At 40.8% G+C, this 18642-nt stretch overlaps 1 protein-coding gene across 2 annotated transcripts; it reads left to right on the top strand.

Annotated features, from left to right (window-relative positions):
* Positions 1-15704: 15704 nt before the first annotated feature.
* Positions 15705-18226, top strand: LOC147890100 (uncharacterized). 2 transcript variants are annotated; one of them, XM_087391058.1, is made up of 3 exons: positions 15705-16279; positions 16947-17132; positions 17475-18226. In XM_087391058.1, the coding sequence occupies exons 1-3, from the start codon at positions 15710-15712 to the stop codon at positions 17739-17741; spliced, it is 1023 nt and encodes a 340-aa protein (XP_087247184.1). In that variant the 5' UTR covers positions 15705-15709; the 3' UTR covers positions 17742-18226. The 2 variants fall into 2 exon arrangements, with proteins under 2 accessions (XP_087247184.1, XP_087247183.1); XM_087391057.1 differs by having other exon boundaries at positions 16947-18226.
* The last annotated feature ends 416 nt before the right edge of the window (positions 18227-18642 follow it).

Raw genomic sequence — 18642 nt, 5'->3', positions numbered from 1 at the left:
GTTGTATATCTTCTCTAGCATTTTGATGTTTTTGCATAACTCTAACATATATTTCTAGATGCCTCATATGGATTTATGGTTTTAGGTGAGTGACCATGCTCACGTCCCACCATGTGTTGCTCAGTTCTTCTCTTGCCTTAGATGCCTTGCCCTAGATTAGTGTATTCCATGTCTGGATCTTGGACTACTAATTCCACATCCAAAGTCTTGTAGTGCCAAAATACATGTTGGGTATTAAACAAGTGGAGTGAATAATTAGTCTCTTTTAAAGAAGGATGATTGCTAACACATGATAAAAAGGGGAATGTATTTTATTACACTCAGAATAGGATGCATATTGGTTGGATTTTTGATTAATTACTTGGATTATTGATGGTTAGTACTTGGAGTGGCTATGCTAAGATTGACGTGTAGGTCAATTTTGTTATAGGTAACACACACACGTGCGCACACGTGCACACACACACACACACACACATTTCCTTTTTTCCTCTTGACCACACTAATTATTTTTGCTACCCTTTATATACCTTTGAAATTCCTTTAAAAGTGCCTTTCCCCCTTTCTCTCTCTCTAGAATTTTTTCCTCACTCTCTCTTTACCCTTCTCTCCCCTCTCTTTCTCCTAAATCCCCCCCCCCCTAAATCCTCCCAATTTCTCCCACTCTACCACCTCTTTAGTTTTCAGTGGTTTCTTATTTCCTTTTTTAATTTCCCTTAATTTCTTCCTTTTTAAATTGTATTTAATCTTAATTCCCCTAAATTTTATCGTATTTTCCCCTGATCTCTCCCTTGATTTTTCCCGCAATCTTTTTCTATATTTTCCCTTAATTTTCCATAACCCCCCCCCCCTCAAATTCCCTTATGTTTCCCTTATTTGTCTCTAATTTTCTTCGTATTTGTCCTCAATTTCCCTTATTTTTCGTAATTCCTCCAATTTTCCTAAATTCCTCAAGCCCCCTGTATGTTCCTTTGTTTACTTTTTTACTTTGTCCCTTGTCCATTATTTTTCCCTTTATTTTCTTGCATGATTTATTACTTCTCCCATCCCCCTATTGTTTCCCCAAATTTTCCTTAAACTTCCCAAACTTTCCTTAGTATTTCATATTTTACCCTTTATTTTCACATTGTACTACTTCTTAAGTCCCGTTTTCTTAATCTCTTTCTAATTCTCTTAAGTTTTATGCTTTCAATTTTTCTCTCGATTCATTTCTTCTTCGTAATTTTCTCCATAATTTTGCCTTAACATCCCATATTTTTCCTAATCTCTCTCTCTCTCTCTCTCTCTCTCTCTATCTCTCTCTACCCTCTTCGTATCTCTCTCTAACAACACCTCCCCCCTTTTCCAAAACTCTAACAAACTGCCTTTTCACAATCTAACCCCCCACCCCACTCCTTTTTTCCAAAAAACTTCTTAATATACCTTATATTTAATCCACCCGCCTTGCGTTCTAGGCTACCCTGCCTTTCTACATTCATTACCCCAATAAACCCCCTGATTGACTGCATGCCTCCCCACCCTTTTTTTCTCAGTGTCCCTATTGCTCTAGTTCTCCGAACTCCTGTAACTGTATGCCGCCCTTAATTTGCGCACCTTCCCTTTTTTCCTTTTCCTGACTCCACAACTTCCCCCCCTTGCCTGTAGTTAAAACATTTGCATAATTCTTTCTTGCCTTATCTCTTTTTAGGCTTCTAATTTCTTTACACTAACATTAAATTTCTTAAGTGTAATTTTTATTATTTGTAAAGCTAACTTCTAAACCTTATCACATTTTGTTTTTCTTTCCCTTCCCTTCTTTTCCATTTTTCCGTTTCCTAATATTGCAAAACTTTTTAAATAGTCATATCCCTTATCAACCTTCTTTATAGCCTATTTTTTCTCAATTATCTCTCTTAACCTTTTTCCCCTCCCTACCTTCTATATGCTCTTAACTATAATTTTGTCCATTAAACTTAATTTTTCATTCATGCTTTGGAAATGCTTATTTCTTCAATGTACCTCCACTTTATCACCCCCATTATTCTCTTAACATAATTCTACACTCCTAATGACCATACCATCACTCCATACAATTTTGCACCCATAATTTTTACAAACTTGCTTAGTAAAGTCAGTGGTTAAGTGTTTATTTTTTATTGTGACTCTGATAACAAGGGACGGGTGTTTATGACACCTCTCTTCCCAACTAAGGTTTAAGCAGTTCTCACCACGTTTTTCTTATTGGATGGTGGCAGCTAGGTAGATTCCCCTCTTTAATAAAATTGATGCTGCCAACGACTCATCAAAGCTCAACTTCTCAGATTTCCTTTTTTCTTAAAAAAAATGTTCACCCTCTAGTATGCCACTTCATTCATAGTGGAATTTCTATTTGTTTTAAAGTTTGTCATTAAACATCTCTCATTCCTACTTTAAATTGTCTTCTCTTCACTATGAAAGGGGGTGTTGTAATGTCTTCTACACCTACACACACACACACACACATGCGTACGCGCATGCGTGCACACACAGCTATTTGCAAAAAGTGACCAAGGGAATTGCCATAAATAAAGGTGAGTATGTGTGTGTGGTGGTAGTAGTAGTATAAAATATAGTGTCACAAGGGCCCATGTTGAGGTGGTGGGGCTCATCCATGTACCACCCTTCCAAGTTGATGGCCACGTGTGTGTGAGGGATGAGTTTTCCATACCTAAAAAATTACTTTATCCTAATGCATTAGGGATCCTCATGGGCCATCCTTCCACCTAAGTGGCCCCATGAGTTCAATAATTAGAAAAGGCCAAGGATGAGGAAAATTAAAATGGGAAGGAATCTCTAAGAGGCAAGCATCTTTTGGCTTTATTATATTTTGGGAGAAAGGGATAGAGGAGAAAAGAATGAGGAAGCTAAGCATCGTTTTTCTCCTATCAAAAATATTAAAATATGAAAAGAGGCACCTTAGCCTAGGATCCTTAAGCATGATGTATTTGAAAAATAGGAAGCCAAGCTTATCACACACGATGGAGAAATAGTGTAAGCTATTGGTGCAAACCTCTTTCACACTAAAACTTGGAGAGAGACCCCTTCTTTTGGTTATAAAAGGAGGAGCTATTCCTTGGTGTGGCAGGCTGATTCTTGTATATAGCCGCCATGCTCTTGTATATTGCCCAATTTGCATTGCACCTTCTCCTTTGATGTCTATATCATTCTTCCTCATCTTTCTCCTTTGCTAATCATGCTCTATTGATGTTTATACCATCTTTCTTTCCCCTCTTGCCTCTCCTTCCCATTTCTCCTTTACCCATATTGCCACTCTGTATCCCCTTTTCACTCACTTCTATGGTTGTAGAGCATGACTATGGGTTATGCGTGTCATCTTGTGGTGGTTTCAAAATCGCACTATAGTTTTGGTGTGGCTGCTGGGATTTGAATCTCCACAACCATGCCTTATGAAGATCATGTCACCATAGGAAGCTTCTTTGTTGCTTGTGCGTAATCAACAATCGTGTGAGGTATGATTTAGAAAAGGGGGTCAAAAATTCAGCCCGGTGAGTGTACAAAAGGTTTAGGCATGTATGGCTTGTATTCCGGTGGTTCATGAAGCAAGAACCGGTACCTCATCAATGGAAGCGAACAACCCGCATGCGATAATCATCTATGAAGAGTGTGGAGGATGTGGCCATTGAGAGACTAATTGTATTGAGTATCTCATACGTGTCATCCATCTTCAAGTGATCATTAAGAAAGTTCTCTGACAAGTTGCACAAAAGAAGATAAAATGCCAAACCATACTCCACTAGAAGAAGTCACCTAGACGTTGCACGAACTTGAGGAAGTAGAAGTAGATGCACACACCTTGCATCATCTCCTCACTTTTGTCATGGCATTTTTTTTTTGCATTGATGGATAATATTATGCATCTTTGTGCATCACGTCAGTGATTCTATTTGTTTGGTTACGTGCCCTTCTTTTTCCTATTTCCCTTTCTGTAATGGTGGATGTTCCTCTCTTCTATGGTTAGATAGACGAGAATCTATAAGGGTATCTTGTTGCTATCAAATTTCGATGTGTGTCCCCTTATTTCCTCATGGAGGATCGATGGTTATTGGTTCTCCCTATGTCCGTGGATGGTTTTGCAATAGTAAGATATGAGAAGAAAATTGATGCGGCTCGACAAAGCTAGCCACGTTTGACTGCAGCACTGGTTGATTATTTTGGCAAGGGTGAGGAACCCAAGAATGTGTATTTGTTGATAGCAAGGTTAAGGTAGGGATATGGGGAGATGGTGTTACGATGTGTGGATTGAGTGGCTGGGGGCTCCTAGATCACCTAATTACTATGCAATTGCAACCAGATAATGAGGGCTTCATTGCCAGAATGACTCAGTATGTATTGAGCCATATGGTGTCTGGTGGAGTGGATGAGTTTCCTCTCAAGTTAAAATGGAAGGACCCAAAGACCATGGAGCATGCAAAGGCAATTTCTTTGAAGTTCAATAGAATGTCCAATGATGGGGCGTTTATTCTCCTTGCTCTAAAAGATTTGAGATGGAGCATGCAATTTTTGAAGATTAAAAAGGGACATATGGTTTTCAATGATAAAGATAAGGTATACTACAATTTCAAAGGACTTAAAGAATATGCCTACAAGCCAAGCTTTGTCCCTTCAGACCTAGATGATTTCAATGGACTCAAGTATAGAAGTGACATCTTATCAGGAGTGGATGAGTTCATTAATACCGAGAAAGATAAAGAATTCAAAAGCAATGCTTGCTCTGGAGTGGATGAATTCTTGCATATTGAGAAAGCAAAGGCATCAAAAGTGTTGTCTCTTCAGAATTAGATGATTTCAATGCAATCGTCTATAGAAGTGACATTTTATCAGGAGTGGATGATTGTCTTATTTGGAGTCGATGAATTCACGCACGTCGAGAAAGATAAAGATATCATCGTTGAGTTCAGTGGTACTGTGAAGGCAAAAGACTTCAACAAAGTCTTATCTGGAGTCGATGAATTCACACACATTGAGAAAGATAAAGATGTCATCAGTGTTGTCTCCTCAAACTTGGATGATTTCAATGCACTTAACTATAGAAGTGATATCTTGTCGGGAGTGGATGAGTTCATTGGTACCCAATAAAGCAAAAGGTTTTAGAAGTGATGTCTCATCTAGGGTGGATGAATTCATACACTGTCAAGGAGCACAAAGAGTTCAAAACGTGGGCTTATCAAACATGGATGACATGGATATTGACTCAAATGGTCCAAAGATTACTTCAAAGACAAGAATGAAATCAACAGAGGACTATTTGGTATTTGACTTTGATAGTGATAAGATAAACGATGCAACATCCCATGAAAACAAGATCACAAATAAATTCGACGGGAAGAAGTGTACAAATTTCAAAAAGGATGTACACAATGCTGTTGTAATTAAGAAGACCTATCAATTGATAAAGGACCTTGAGAAAATGTGAGCAAATGATGCTACGGCAAAACGGCCTTTATTTTGGCCAAATATTGGTAACGACTTGCACCCATCGTTTGATGTCTTTGAAAATGAGTTTGATTCACTACTCCCACGTCCATATTGTGGACCGAGAGAGAGAGAGTTTATGCCAGAAGTAGACATAGACATCCACTTTTTTATTGCAGTTCGGCCATCGGATGATGAACATGAGAATGTTAAGTTCTGGGTTGCAAAAGTGCTGGACATGAGCATGGATGATGAGGTAAAAGTTGCAACATTTATAGCACTATGGTATGAGCCAAGGGGTAGGAAGGAGAACCAGGATAATAATAAACTGTATATTGGCTATTTGAAAAAGGAATGGGTCCCAAACCATGAAGCAGTTTCAGAGCTTTCCATAGAGGCAGTCATAGTATCTTGGAAATCAAGGACAAAGAAAACAAGGAAGCACATGGGTATGATGTAGAAGAAAAGAAAAGAATACCGCTACCCATTATTTCACACATTACAGAGTTTTTAAAGATGCTCACTAAGGAGGAAGTAGAAGGAGATAGCAAAAATGAAGAATGCCCATGATAATACCATTCAAGCATCAATAAAGACTCCAGATGAGGGTCTTCAGAAAAGATTGAATGAGGATGGCATCCAAGTAACAAGTGACGATGAATCGGACATTCAAACAAACAAGTTGCCCATTTGTTCTTAACACATTTGTGTGTCAGACTCCTTTATACAAAGACTCATGGAGAGATATATTTCTTGTAAACATATGACAATGTAAAATTGCAAGCATATCTATTACTATTTTTGGAGCACATTTAAAGAGTCTTCCCATCATGTCTCTTGTCTATTTTGACCTTTAAATTTTTTGGGACTTCAAGAGTGTTATAGTTTTCTACATCAAATTTTAAGTGCATTCTTTTGGGTTAAATTATATTAATAAGTATTTATTTTGAAAGTGATTTTTTATGGATTTAAATTAATAACTCATGATTTTTTTAAAAACATGAATAGGATTATTAAAAACAAGAAGTACAAAAGTAGGATTTCATTAAAGTTTTTGCATTAGTAGTGCATCATTATAGAGACAAATTGTGAAATTTATTATGTGGAAATGATAGTGCCAAAAAGTGAACTTTTGATTCTCAAATGAGATTTTCATAAAGTAAACTTTTCATTTGGGAAGGATTTTTGGGATTGATAATACATCCAAGTGCACATCACATTATGCCACATAACGTATAATTTGGCATTTGATTTATATAAGACCAACAATGGGATATAATATGTGAAATTTGGATGATTGGAAATCTAAAAATTGGTTAAAGGTATTACAGGTGAAGTATGATTATAGAATCGTAAATTCATTTGAGATATGCTAATTATACACATATATTTACTATTATGGAAAATTATATAGGAATGTATGTCTATTGGCATGCCTATATAAAAGCGAGATTAATCGAAAATCCCTTGTGTGAATATAGATTAATTTTATGATATGACTGATCACCCATGATATACTCAGAGTTACATATGTCCTAATATTGAAGTAGGTATTACTAACCACACCATGAGTACTATAAAGGAACAAATGGATGTTCATGATGGAATTGGATTGTATATGAGTCACTTACGGGTCATGTCTAATTACACAAAGCTAGGGATATTTCAATACATCCTCCAAACTAGAACATAGAGCGGTCTCTAATCACTATCCAAAGTGACTGAATACTAAAGGGTTCCAGTCAAAATAACCCTCCATCAACGACTAGCTATGGACGTAGTACAGATTTTGAAGGCACACAACACTCGAGCCAAAATGGAGATTTGTTGCCAGAGATTTGCACTGGTAGTGAGACTAGGAAGGAGCCGCTATAAATTAATTAGGAGCTATACTAAGGTGCTGTGCCATAGAGAACATCTCCCTTACTACCTAATGGAGGAGCATCCAATGCATTCACCCCCTGCGAACTGAGAGGAAACTAAGTACACAGTAGCAGAAGGGATACAAATAGCACTAGCAGGACTTCCCACATGCTAACACTGAGGAAGCCTGAGGAGTTTGACCCCGACACCATAATACCTGGACACTTTTCAAACTACAAGCATGAGAAGTAATGGAGCCTCCATAGGTAAGTGCACCAGTTGCTAAGCTTATAGTTTGAGGGAGTTTGTTGCACGGTATTTCCCTAGCCTTTGTTGTTCACGCCTCCCCGTCCAAGATTTCGTCTATGCTTCATAGATAGCTTATTGGAAACATTCGGTCATAGAGGAAACGTTTGCTCCTCCCCTTGGACGCCAAATACTTCTGGAGCTTATGGGATGGAGATTGGCCTGCTGAGAGACTGGTGTCTAACTTTCTTCTTAGTCATACCTAGGATTCTTCTTGCATGTATCCATCTTGCATAACATTTCTCTACATTCGATTCTCCTTCACTGTGAAGCTATGTATGTGCTTATTCTACGTGATTCATATGCAACGTGGCAAATAAAATAGCCTCCTTCTGCGATGCGCAGATACAGACACTCCTTAGTATTCCCTTATGTGGCTATTGTCTGCTACACAGTTGTTACGTCCACAACCATGATGAGTTAGTCGTATAGTTGCTCGATTCTCCAAATATATTCTATTCCCCCCCTGTTTCTAGCGGCCATGGTTGAAAAGTGATTATATATGTCGCAGTGCCCTGTGGTCACGTAATAGTAGCAAGGCTTAGCTTTCTTAAAGATTTATTACGCTATCATTTACTATGTTATACTCGAAAACACGATAAGCATCTCCCCCTCACTAGAAAGGAACCACACCTGCAAAAAGAGAGGTGGTCTGGTATAGGTTGAGGATATCGTTCGCATCCTAAGATAGCCTCAGGGGCATGATATTATGAAGTATAAAAAATGGACTAGGGAGATCCTTGAGACAGAAAACATTATTGAGATGTGCCTCGGCTTTCCATGCAGTCTCTCTACCTCGTATCCTTATTGTTTTTACTTGGAGCCCTGTGTTAGCATTATGAAGCGCAAGTAATAGATAGATCTTGGTAGCATGGTAATATACAACTCAAGCAGAATCGTACTAAGGCGTTAACTAGTCAGACTTGCCTGAGTCAGTTGAGAGGCTCTTCTTGTTAAGTAGTCCATATACTAACATGGTATATATTATGGAGTACATAAACTACATAGTCCATATGCTAGCGTGGATGCTTTTTGACTGTTACTAAGGGATTCCCTTTAGATTAACCACGGAGACACAGATATAGAACTGGCAAAAAAACCTACTGACCTCATTTTTTATCAACTGAGAGCACGATATGTGCACAATCACAGTGATAGATGCTGTCATTTATAGTCTCCACAAGCTCTAGTTGCCATTTTGATTGAAACAGGTCACTTTGGAGAATGAAGGGTCATTAGGCTTTTCATTGCCCCTCCGAATATGAAGGGTCCATCGCTAACCTAATGAATTTCAAGGGTCATTCGCTTATTTACCCCATAACACGTATGTACAAAATTCATTTAATCCTTCTATAAGAAAGGGATTAAATCTTTGAATTACCCTATTTTATGCTCAAGAGTTGCTGAACAAATTCCTCAAGGGAGCTAAAGTTCTCTTCATGGGGATATCCACAAGCTTGAGGCAACACTAAATCCCCCTCATTCAAGATGTAAAACCCATTTAGTAGTAGAGATATTGGATGAACCCCAACTATGCCAAATTGGTGAAGGCTAAGATTGACCAACTGCTTCAGGAAGGATCCATCTACCATGTCAACTGAAGTGATTGGCTATTCAATATTGTGCTAAAGGAGAATGGAAAGTTGTGAGTGTATGCCGACTACCAAAATCTCAATGAGCAGACCATGAAGGACCCATTCTTGTTACTATTCATGGACACCAATCTTGGACAAGGTCGACATGTATTCGGATATGGTGGGAATAATCAAATAACATTGGTCAAAGAAGATTAGGATAAGATGGAGTTCATCACCAAATGGGGGGCATATTCAACTAAAATGATTCCATTCAAGTTGAAAAATTTGTGAGCCATGGTGGAAACCTTCCAAGAGGACATCGACAAATTCCTTGTAGTATTCTTGGATGATTTCTCAATCCACATCAAGAAGAAAACACTTGAAATGTCTCCAAAAGGTGTTCCCAAAAATGTAAGGAGAAAAAAACTTCTCTCAATCCATATAAGTGTGTGTACTATATGTTTACTATATGTTCTTAGGAGTAATACTAGGACACACAAATTTTGCAATGGCATCATGACTGAAAAATAAAATTCCATACACTTCAAAGAGATGAAGGAGATGACGAATGTCAAGAAAGTACACTCATTCGTGGGTTTCCTTAGCTTCTACAAATGCTTTATCAAAAGGTTCATGGGAGTAGCCAAACCAATTCGTTATCTAACAAGAGCAAATATGAAGTTTAAAAAATATATATTCAGAAGTAGATACAAAGTTTGAATGGAGAAAATCCAAAAGCGAAGCATTCCAGATGATGGCCTGGTCCTTAGAAAGCCAAACTGAATTCTATCCTCAGATTATGGCCTAATCCTCAGAAAGCCAAACTAGAATTTGATCTTGCATGTGCATGTGAATGCATTTGAGATGGTCATCGGGTTCATCTTGGCTCAACTCAAAGAGAACTTGTATTTCTTGATCCACTATGTGAGCCAAATGTCCTGATTGGCGGAGATGAACTACTCAACAACCAAACGGGAAGCATAGTGCATAGAAATTTTGGCACCACCTATTGGGCAACCAATTTTTCTTCTATGTGCATCATCAAGTGTTACTCTTCCTACTTAGTAAGCCATGATTGATCTGATGGATGTTGGGTTATTTTGAGTACAACATAGTGTACAGGTAGCTATATTGTGTGCACTCCTCTCTCTCTCTCTCTCTCTCACACACACACACACACACACACACACACACACACACACACACACACACACACACACACACACACACACACACACACACACACACACACACTCACTCACTCACTTAATCACTCCCCACTTTATCATGGTATTAGAGCAAGGCATCAAGTCCTCCTTATGCGAGGCATCCTCATCTCCATCTCTAAGCATTGTGAGATCTTCGTGAGAGAGTGTTTTCCATGAGAGAGAGTCCAAGACTTTGTTTTGTCAAGGTAACAAGCCCTCCTTCGTAAGGCATCTCATGGGTAGACTCTCTCGTCGGTACATGGGAAAGCCTCTTGTAGAGAGCACCAGACTACCTCTAGCATGGAGTTATTTACACCACACAGTTGATGATATATTAGTCATGATTCTAGATGAGATTTGTGAGTGAAAAGAGTACCTACTTCGACCATTCTTTGCCATAGGATGCGCTAGTATATGATGCAGACTCAAGCCTCATTGGTCTCGAGAAATTAGATGTAGATGTACCACATGCTAGCATGGATAAGCGCACAGCTTTTGATCATGCACATTTCTTAGTAAGCCCTCAAAGTGAGCTAATAGTTGACAGTAAGCCCTCACCCCACAAGGCAGTTTTGTCTACATCATCACAGCCTGATTCTATTGATGTACAACCATCACTTTCATGCTTTGTCCGACTCCATCTACTATCACACCAGATGGACTCTCTCAACAGGAGTTCACCAGTGATCATGCAATTATTCAGCAGGTAAGTCCTCAGTATGAGGCACTCACATCTCTAGTAGCATGCACAGATATATGCCACATCACATTCAGTTCTTTAGGTGCTACATTCTAGAATCGATCACTGATGTTTTCACGTCTAATACAGAGCTTATCACATCCTTGGGCACAGTTTCCATCAACACTATAGATTGGCACATCAATCTTCATGATATCTCAGCATTGGCTCAGTCATGCCTCATTGCATCATGCTTGGATCCAATTATCACCACCTCCAATCAGCAGATCATTCCTCAGCATGAGGATATTTATGCATCAGTGGAGTCCTGCCCCATTGTAGTGGACATCATCAAATTTAGCCATAGCACAACCTAGGAAACCTCAATGTTTTCGCATGCACTTATGGCTCTCATATGCAGTCCATACTTGATGCAGATTAGTGGTTGGATCTAGGACTTTAGATTGGTCTCGACATCAACATTCGGCACCTCATATGCGTCAAGTAGATCATATGATTTCTCAGTTGTATTTCTAGCTTTTAGGCTTTAATATTGTCAGCTCCACCTTGAGTCTTTGACAGATGCTACATCCTATGGCAACGGATGTTTAACCATGCACATATAAGACAACCTTCAACTCATGGTAGTTGAGCATAAAGGTTTGACAAGCCACCGTGCCTTGTCAGTTTTACAAGCCTCTTCATCAATAGATCCAAGTATTATACTTGCACCTTCAGCCCTAAATTTTTAGCCCCTAGATCACTCTGTCCAGATTGACTAAGCGGTCTTCTTCGACCCCACATCATATAACAGAGCTTACTCTACTGCAGCATACCTCTGACATTGCTGTCAGTTCATTTGGATTGGTGACACTCTCGTATGTCATAACCTACCCATCACATCTTCATTGCTACACAGACTAGCTTCACATCCGGATGCCTCTTCTACAGACTCCAGAGTAGTTGCATAGTCCATGATGACTTATGACATGTTCAACATGCAACCATACACACCTTCTTTACACAATCATCTTTTGATCGACTAGTCTTTGATCCAAGTGGACTTTGCTTTCTGCATATTTCCTTCCTCTTCCCTTTGGCCTATCTTCTGGGTTTTATTCCCAAAGGCAAAGGATGCCCCACAACTTAAGATGGGGTATTGCATGTTATGTATAGGGTCTAGTTAGTTGTACTCATTGTACAAGATTCCACTACGTAGTCACTATGCTCACACATGTACATACTACCGTAGATTTTTCTAGTTTCTTTTTCAGTTTTGGATGCCATCATATGCATCAAACAAAATCCACAAAAAGATCTTGTACATGCAACCTCTTCTTACCCAGTGCAATTAAGAGGGGGTGTTGAGGATGGTGTAAATTGCACCATACATTAAGGGTTCATAGGTTGTTTGGGCTCAATTGGCCCTTTTCTCTTGTCTTCTAGCTCCGGTGGCTCAAGTTGCTCTCAAGTGGGTCGGACTTTTTTTGCTTGTGGTTGCTTCTCCTTTGGTTTGGTTAGTGGGCTAGCTTTTCTCACTTTGGTTGTTTGGGCAATTCATCAACAAACAACCCTTCAAGGATGTTTGTTGTCAAGCCCTTCAAGGACGTAGTTATCAGGGGTGGTGCGTCATGATGTCAATGACCAAATTGATGGAGTGAATCCCTTGGTCAGGACATGATTTCAATGGGACACCCAAATCTATGAATGACATTTCATATAAGAATCATAAGAGGCTTTGTGTTGTGTTGTCCTTCAAAGCTTTTGCTTTGGTGCACTAATAAAGTGGAGAGAGAGAGAGAGAGAGAGAGAGAGAGAGAGAGAGAGAGAGAGAGAGGAGTGCACACGATATAGCTACATGTACACTATGTTGTATTGAACGTAAACATGAGAAACCCTTAGGGTTAGGGTTAGGGTTCGCCCTAGGGGTGCGGCCTTTGGATCAAAGAGGGCCAGGCACCAGAGAGGGACCCTCAAAATCATATTTCTTGTAGCAAAATAGCTTCCCTATGAGGTACCAATGCCCCCACTACTATGAATGGACATAATAATGGCAACATAAGGGGAGCTCAATGAATATTGTGACACCCTTGCCCTTGCGATTCGACAACCTCTAAACCTAATGTGCCATGCCTTTGCGAATTCCACTCAACCCAAGGTTACCAAATACAAGGTAAGAAGACTGGAAAAAGAAAACAAAACGCTACTAACAACATACATGTTCTTTGAAGAAGATCAGAAGTAATGGCAAAGTGAAGCCGTAAGGGTAATGGAGGAGCATGCAACAAGATTTGACAATTTAGTAGACAAAGAAAAGAGAGAGTCAGAAGTGCTAAAAGAACCAAGCCAAAGAAGCCCAAGCTCAAAGCGACTAGGTAGATAAGGAACATCGAATCGAAGACCCACATAGGCATGCTTAAGGCCAGAGTCGAGAGCCGGTCGAAGACAAAGTCCCGAATCAAAAGCAAAACTGGTGGAGGTCCATGCCCTATTAATGAAGGCTCCTTCAAAGGAATTTGGCACCAAAGGGATAAGCTACAGGCTTAAGTAGAAGAATTGTTGCTATAGCTTCTCACTCGACTGCTGGAGGAGCCTGAAAAGCCAAAGCCATGAAGCAATGAAGACCCCTCGAGGGAAAAGGAGGAGTGGGTGTGATGGATGCCAGGAGCTTCTTCAAAAATGGCCCCACCATGAAAAACCACGTACCAACCAAGCCAAGGTGGAGGCCAGGACCAACAAAAGGCACAACAGGAAGCAGAGAACGAAGCTGGACAAGAAGCTGAGCCACGTATGGAGCACGAGGAACTCCAAAGCAGCAAAGAACTTGGATGTCCCCTAAGGAGGAGCCCATAGAATTTGAGTGGCGGGAGTTCCAATTGCCAACAATGCCCACCACACCAAGTACTCCCCGACAAAGCCGCTCTCTATGCACAAGTCTGGATAGAATGAAGTCCAAACAAGGGGACTTGTTTCGCTTATGTCCCTTTCCATTCCACTCAACACTAAGCATGGGTGGCAAAGAGCCATCAAGTTACTTGTCAACAAAGCGAAGAACCTTTAAGGTTGACAAAGCCATCAAGCTAATGCACAACCTTAAAGGACTTTAGGAGCGTAGCACCCACGAACTGATTTTGGCCTTGAAGATCATGGAGGACTAGTAGTACAAGATGCATCAAGTATCAAAGCTAGAGGCCATGTAAATCTTGAACCTCTTGTGCGAACGTAGCAAGATTTGAGCAGTTAGTGCCACAATGGATGGGCAACACTCATTGCCAATATCACGAGCAACAAAGGGAGATCCAAGCCACGGAGCAAGGGGTGGATAGAATATTGAATCGTGAAATTGACATAACAAGGACTCAACTAAGGCCCAAAATGAATGCTTTAGGAAAATGAAGAGAATGGCTGCCTTATAACATATCCTGTAGCTCCTTCCTGCTGCCGTCGGCAGTCAACATAGTATATAGAATGCCCAACCCAATGTAAGACTTCAACAAATGTAAGAAGGCCAACGAACATAGGATCCATGAATGTCAAGAGTGTTAGACAATCGATACGTGTAATATGTCCTTCTGACGTGTAGGCGTGAATGATTGTAAATGTGGTAGGTAGTACCCGTGAGAAGGAGTCACGTAATAAAGTCTTGGAATCTTGGGACTTCCGGTTGTCTTGTTGCCAAAGCAACGTGTGTGCATAAGGTGCGACCTCAATGCCCATTGTACCTATCATTTCGGCTAAGTAATAAAAGAAGAGCATTTCCAATTCATTGTGGATCTCTCTCTTTTTTTCTCTTGCAATTCTTTGTCTAAGTTGTGCGTTTCCCCTTGCCCCTAATGGCTTACATACACTGCACATCCCTTCGCAATGGTTTGCTTTATGAAGCGAACACCTCACTGGTTATTTGAAAAAGGCACATTGCCTTGCACACCTGGAGCAAAGTGAAGGCTGATGGGACGATTCTGCATTAACAAATGATTCTGCATTAACAAATGCGACAACCAACCTTGAAGCCATAGAGAAAAAGTCCCCACCCATCAAACAATCGAGAACATCGACTGAGAGGGCTGCTCACCTATACAGGAACTGGCGAATGAGCTTTGAAGACCTCCACACAAAGGAACCAAACACAAAAATTATAGAGAGCAACAACTACTCACACAACACAACACTTTGCAACCACCCTCGTGTCATACATAGACCGCAGTGTCCCAACAACTGCAACACGTGTCATATGCACAAAGCATGCTAAAATGTTATCTTGTTCCAAGATGATTCTGCAGGTGGTCCTTAGTTTTAGGTCATCTGTCCTTCTCTTTTTCCCCATCATCTTCTTCCCCTCTCACCTGGGCGACCTTATCATCTTTTTCCCCATCATCTTCTTCCAAGAGAGGGACAGTTCCTTCTTTGGCATATGACATATGACCTCATATGACATTCTTCACCGGGGGAGACCATTCCGGGAAGGAAACCGGACAGGAAGTGCTTTATCCATTCGTGCCGGTAGTGTTCTTCCCGTCCGATGGCTTCCCGGGGCCCATTCGCATATACAAGAAGGCATCGACAAGTCATGTCCGGAGACCTTCCTGTGTGCATGGTGTTGGGCAACTTGGACAAAGCATAACTCCATGTTGGATGGAGGGGGGGAGTTATCTTGTTCCAAGATGATTCTGCAGGTGGTAGCATTTGCCCCTTCATCAGTTTTAGGTCATCTGTCCTCTTCTTTTTCCCCATCATCTTCTTCCCCTCTCATCTCTCCCATCATTCACAGGTCCGTCGTCGAAAGCTTCCCCCTCCCACTCCCCAGCCCACGCTCCCCCCCAACCAGACTCTGTGATACTCATTCCTCTCCCTCCATCGCCCCCGACAATCAAGATCCTTTGCCTCCCCAACCTCCTTCCCACCCCCGCCGCTTCGGACAATTTCTCAACCGAGATCGAGTTTACTGGCGCAGAAAACTCCGTCCTCTTGGTCGCTTCGAACCTGGCATGAAGCCTGAACATCCCGCTAAGCCCGGGAAACGGCAGAACGTGCCTAACACGGCCCATCGCATCATCCTGGACGTCCAGTCGTCGACACCTGAGGAGCTTGTTACCGCACTGAAGAAATGCGCCCACGCGTATAATCCGGAAAGAGCCGATTGGCTTTATGCCCTGAAGTATTTCGAGGGAAAAAGAGACAAGAGCTTATATTTTCAGGTAGAAAGCTATCATCAGTAGAATCGATCCTAGCAATGCATTCGAGTTTACGGTTGTGGTGGAACTGCTTAGTCTTTATTATGCACTAGCTGTGTTATTGTGTTGGGGTCGCGTCGTTCATGCTCATGTCCGAGGAAATTCCGGATGAGAGATTTCAACAGTCTCAGATGAGAAGTTCGACAATTCAAGTTACTGTCGTTGTAGAATGATCACCCGGCCCACAACAAACCACATCAAATGATGTGACCGTCGGTCTTCTGCCTTGTAGAGGGAAAATTTGTGCTGCCTAGACAACATCACTTGGACGACATTGAACAGTAGCCAAAACGCTCATACACCAATTCATGGGCCCCGTGTCGTCCAAAATGTGTGTTTCTAAGTTAGCATGCAATAATGCCATGCGATAAGCATCATGAGGATATTTTGTCGAATATGGAAAATAAATCTTTCAGGAATGGAAGCCTAATGAACGGTGCTCATGTATCTACCTACATCTTATGTGTGAGGATTATGTTTGGCAACATCAAGAAGTGTAACGAGTCTCAAATTTCTCTTTACATTGGAAACATGCTATTTGTGAACATTGACAATCGTGGGGAAAATGTTGTTTGCTTTTGTCCCGTGTATTTCTTAAGAGGCTTATATACTGGACTTTATGTCATTGCAGATTTATGATTTTGTGCTACTCGAAGAATCTTTTGAGACAGCTGCTCGAGACTACACCAACCTTATGCTGGCTTACATTGACATGAAAAACTATGAAGCTGTTGAGAAGACGATGAAAATTATGGAAGAGAGGGATATCTACCCTGACCTGGTTGTTTATACAGTGCTACTTGCAATGTATGGCAAGGTAGGAACACTAGATTTAGTCAAAGAAAAATTTAGTGAGATGAAGTCATGGGGACTTAAACCTGACACAATTATGTATTGTGCGTTGATCGAAGCGTACTGCCATTTTGGTCATCCTAGAGATGCTGAATCTTTTCTTAAGGAGATCGAAATTGCGGGTTTGCCTTTAAAACTTGAGATTTTCATTTCTTTAATTAGGGGATATGGAAATGCGGGCCAGCCTAAGGAGGCTGAACGAATATTTCATCTGTTACAGTTAAAATGCTTATATCCAGATAGAAGGGCATACTCTGCATTGATGGATGCATATACCAAAGATGATGACCTTGAAAATGCAATGCAGGTTTTTGAGAACATGGTGTCTGTGGGAATCAAGCCAACAGACAAGTCTTTGGCTCGTCTAATAACTGCATGTCAGAACAGAAACTTGCTTGCAGAAGCTACAAATTTGTTACAAAAGCTAGAAAGTAAGTCTCTCAGACCTGGAACGGAGACTCTCGTTATTTTCAGTGGCTGGCTTGACAAGCTGGGGTTGGAGGAGGAGGTGCAGGTGTTGTACAGGGAGATTAGACGGCGGAGGGGCCCCAAGGTATTTTCTACAGGGAAATGATGGGTGGTTCTTATGCTCTTGTGAAATCTATGAAGCCTTAATGTACTGTACGGGCTTCTGTAATTGTTTTTCTTTGCCCTTTATACCTCATCTGGAACTTGGGTTGCCAAAGGAGTTCTGTGTGCCTAAGGATTCTCTTACTGGATAGATAGGAAGGCAATTGCCCTACAATTTTTCCCTGGGATGGTAATTGGCTAGAAGAATTGTTTTGAAATGTATATCATCTTTGTGATTTCTTGGGGAAGAGCTTTCGTTTTATGATGCATGTTTTGCCAGCTTGCAAGAGGCATCCCCTTTCTTCGCACATGACCTTTTCCAGTTGTGAGCCGGGGGTGGCAGAGTATAAAGGAGCTCCATTAGATAAACAGAGACAAACAGGAGACAGAGAGGTGGAGGAACAGAACTTCTACAGACAGATCTTGCCTGCAGCAAGAGCAGCAGCTGCCAGTCACCATTCAAGCAGGCTGCTGAACCAGACAGGATTGCCTTGGAGGTCAGGCCCAAGCTGTTGTTTCCCATTCCTCCTGTCTAGATTCTGTTGCTTTGTAAGTGCTCTCTATTAAAGCTTCCAAGCCTAGGAAGCATGAAGATCTATCTGATTTTGGTATGTTGTTATATTTGGGGGTGGTTTCAATATTATGCTCCTACAAAAGGAAAGCTTGCTCAACTCGATTCCACAAACTCCATCTAATGGATGCTGTATTGATTCTTTACCTTGCTATCTACAACTATCAGAAATTATTTCTTTGTCCACTTGCGAAACTTTAATGTCCCCTCTCTACGTTTTGATCATGTGCCTTTATGTATAAACGAAATTGTAAGATACATTCCTCGGGCTTTCTAAACCAATTGTTCAGATAAATTTCACTCTCTCTCTCTCTCTCTCTCTCTCTCTCTCTCT

The sequence above is a fragment of the Dipteris shenzhenensis genome, chromosome 19 (assembly GCF_047967505.1).
Source record: "Dipteris shenzhenensis isolate YYH24624 ecotype China chromosome 19, Dip_SZ_1.0, whole genome shotgun sequence".
Taxonomy (NCBI): Eukaryota; Viridiplantae; Streptophyta; class Polypodiopsida; order Gleicheniales; family Dipteridaceae; genus Dipteris; species Dipteris shenzhenensis.
Note: the sequence above shows the minus strand (reverse complement) of the source record. Positions and strands in the feature narration are given on the sequence as shown.

What these genes read in the sequence shown, in the direction of transcription:
- LOC147890100 (XM_087391057.1), top strand. Translation starts at nt 15,710, where the DNA reads ATGTTGGATGGAGGGGGGGAGTTATCTTGTTCCAAGATGATTCTGCAG. An exon ending in ACAAGAGCTTATATTTTCAG is followed by an intron (nt 16,280 to 16,946) that starts GTAGAAAGCTAT and finishes ATGTCATTGCAG; the next exon opens with ATTTATGATTTTGTGCTACT.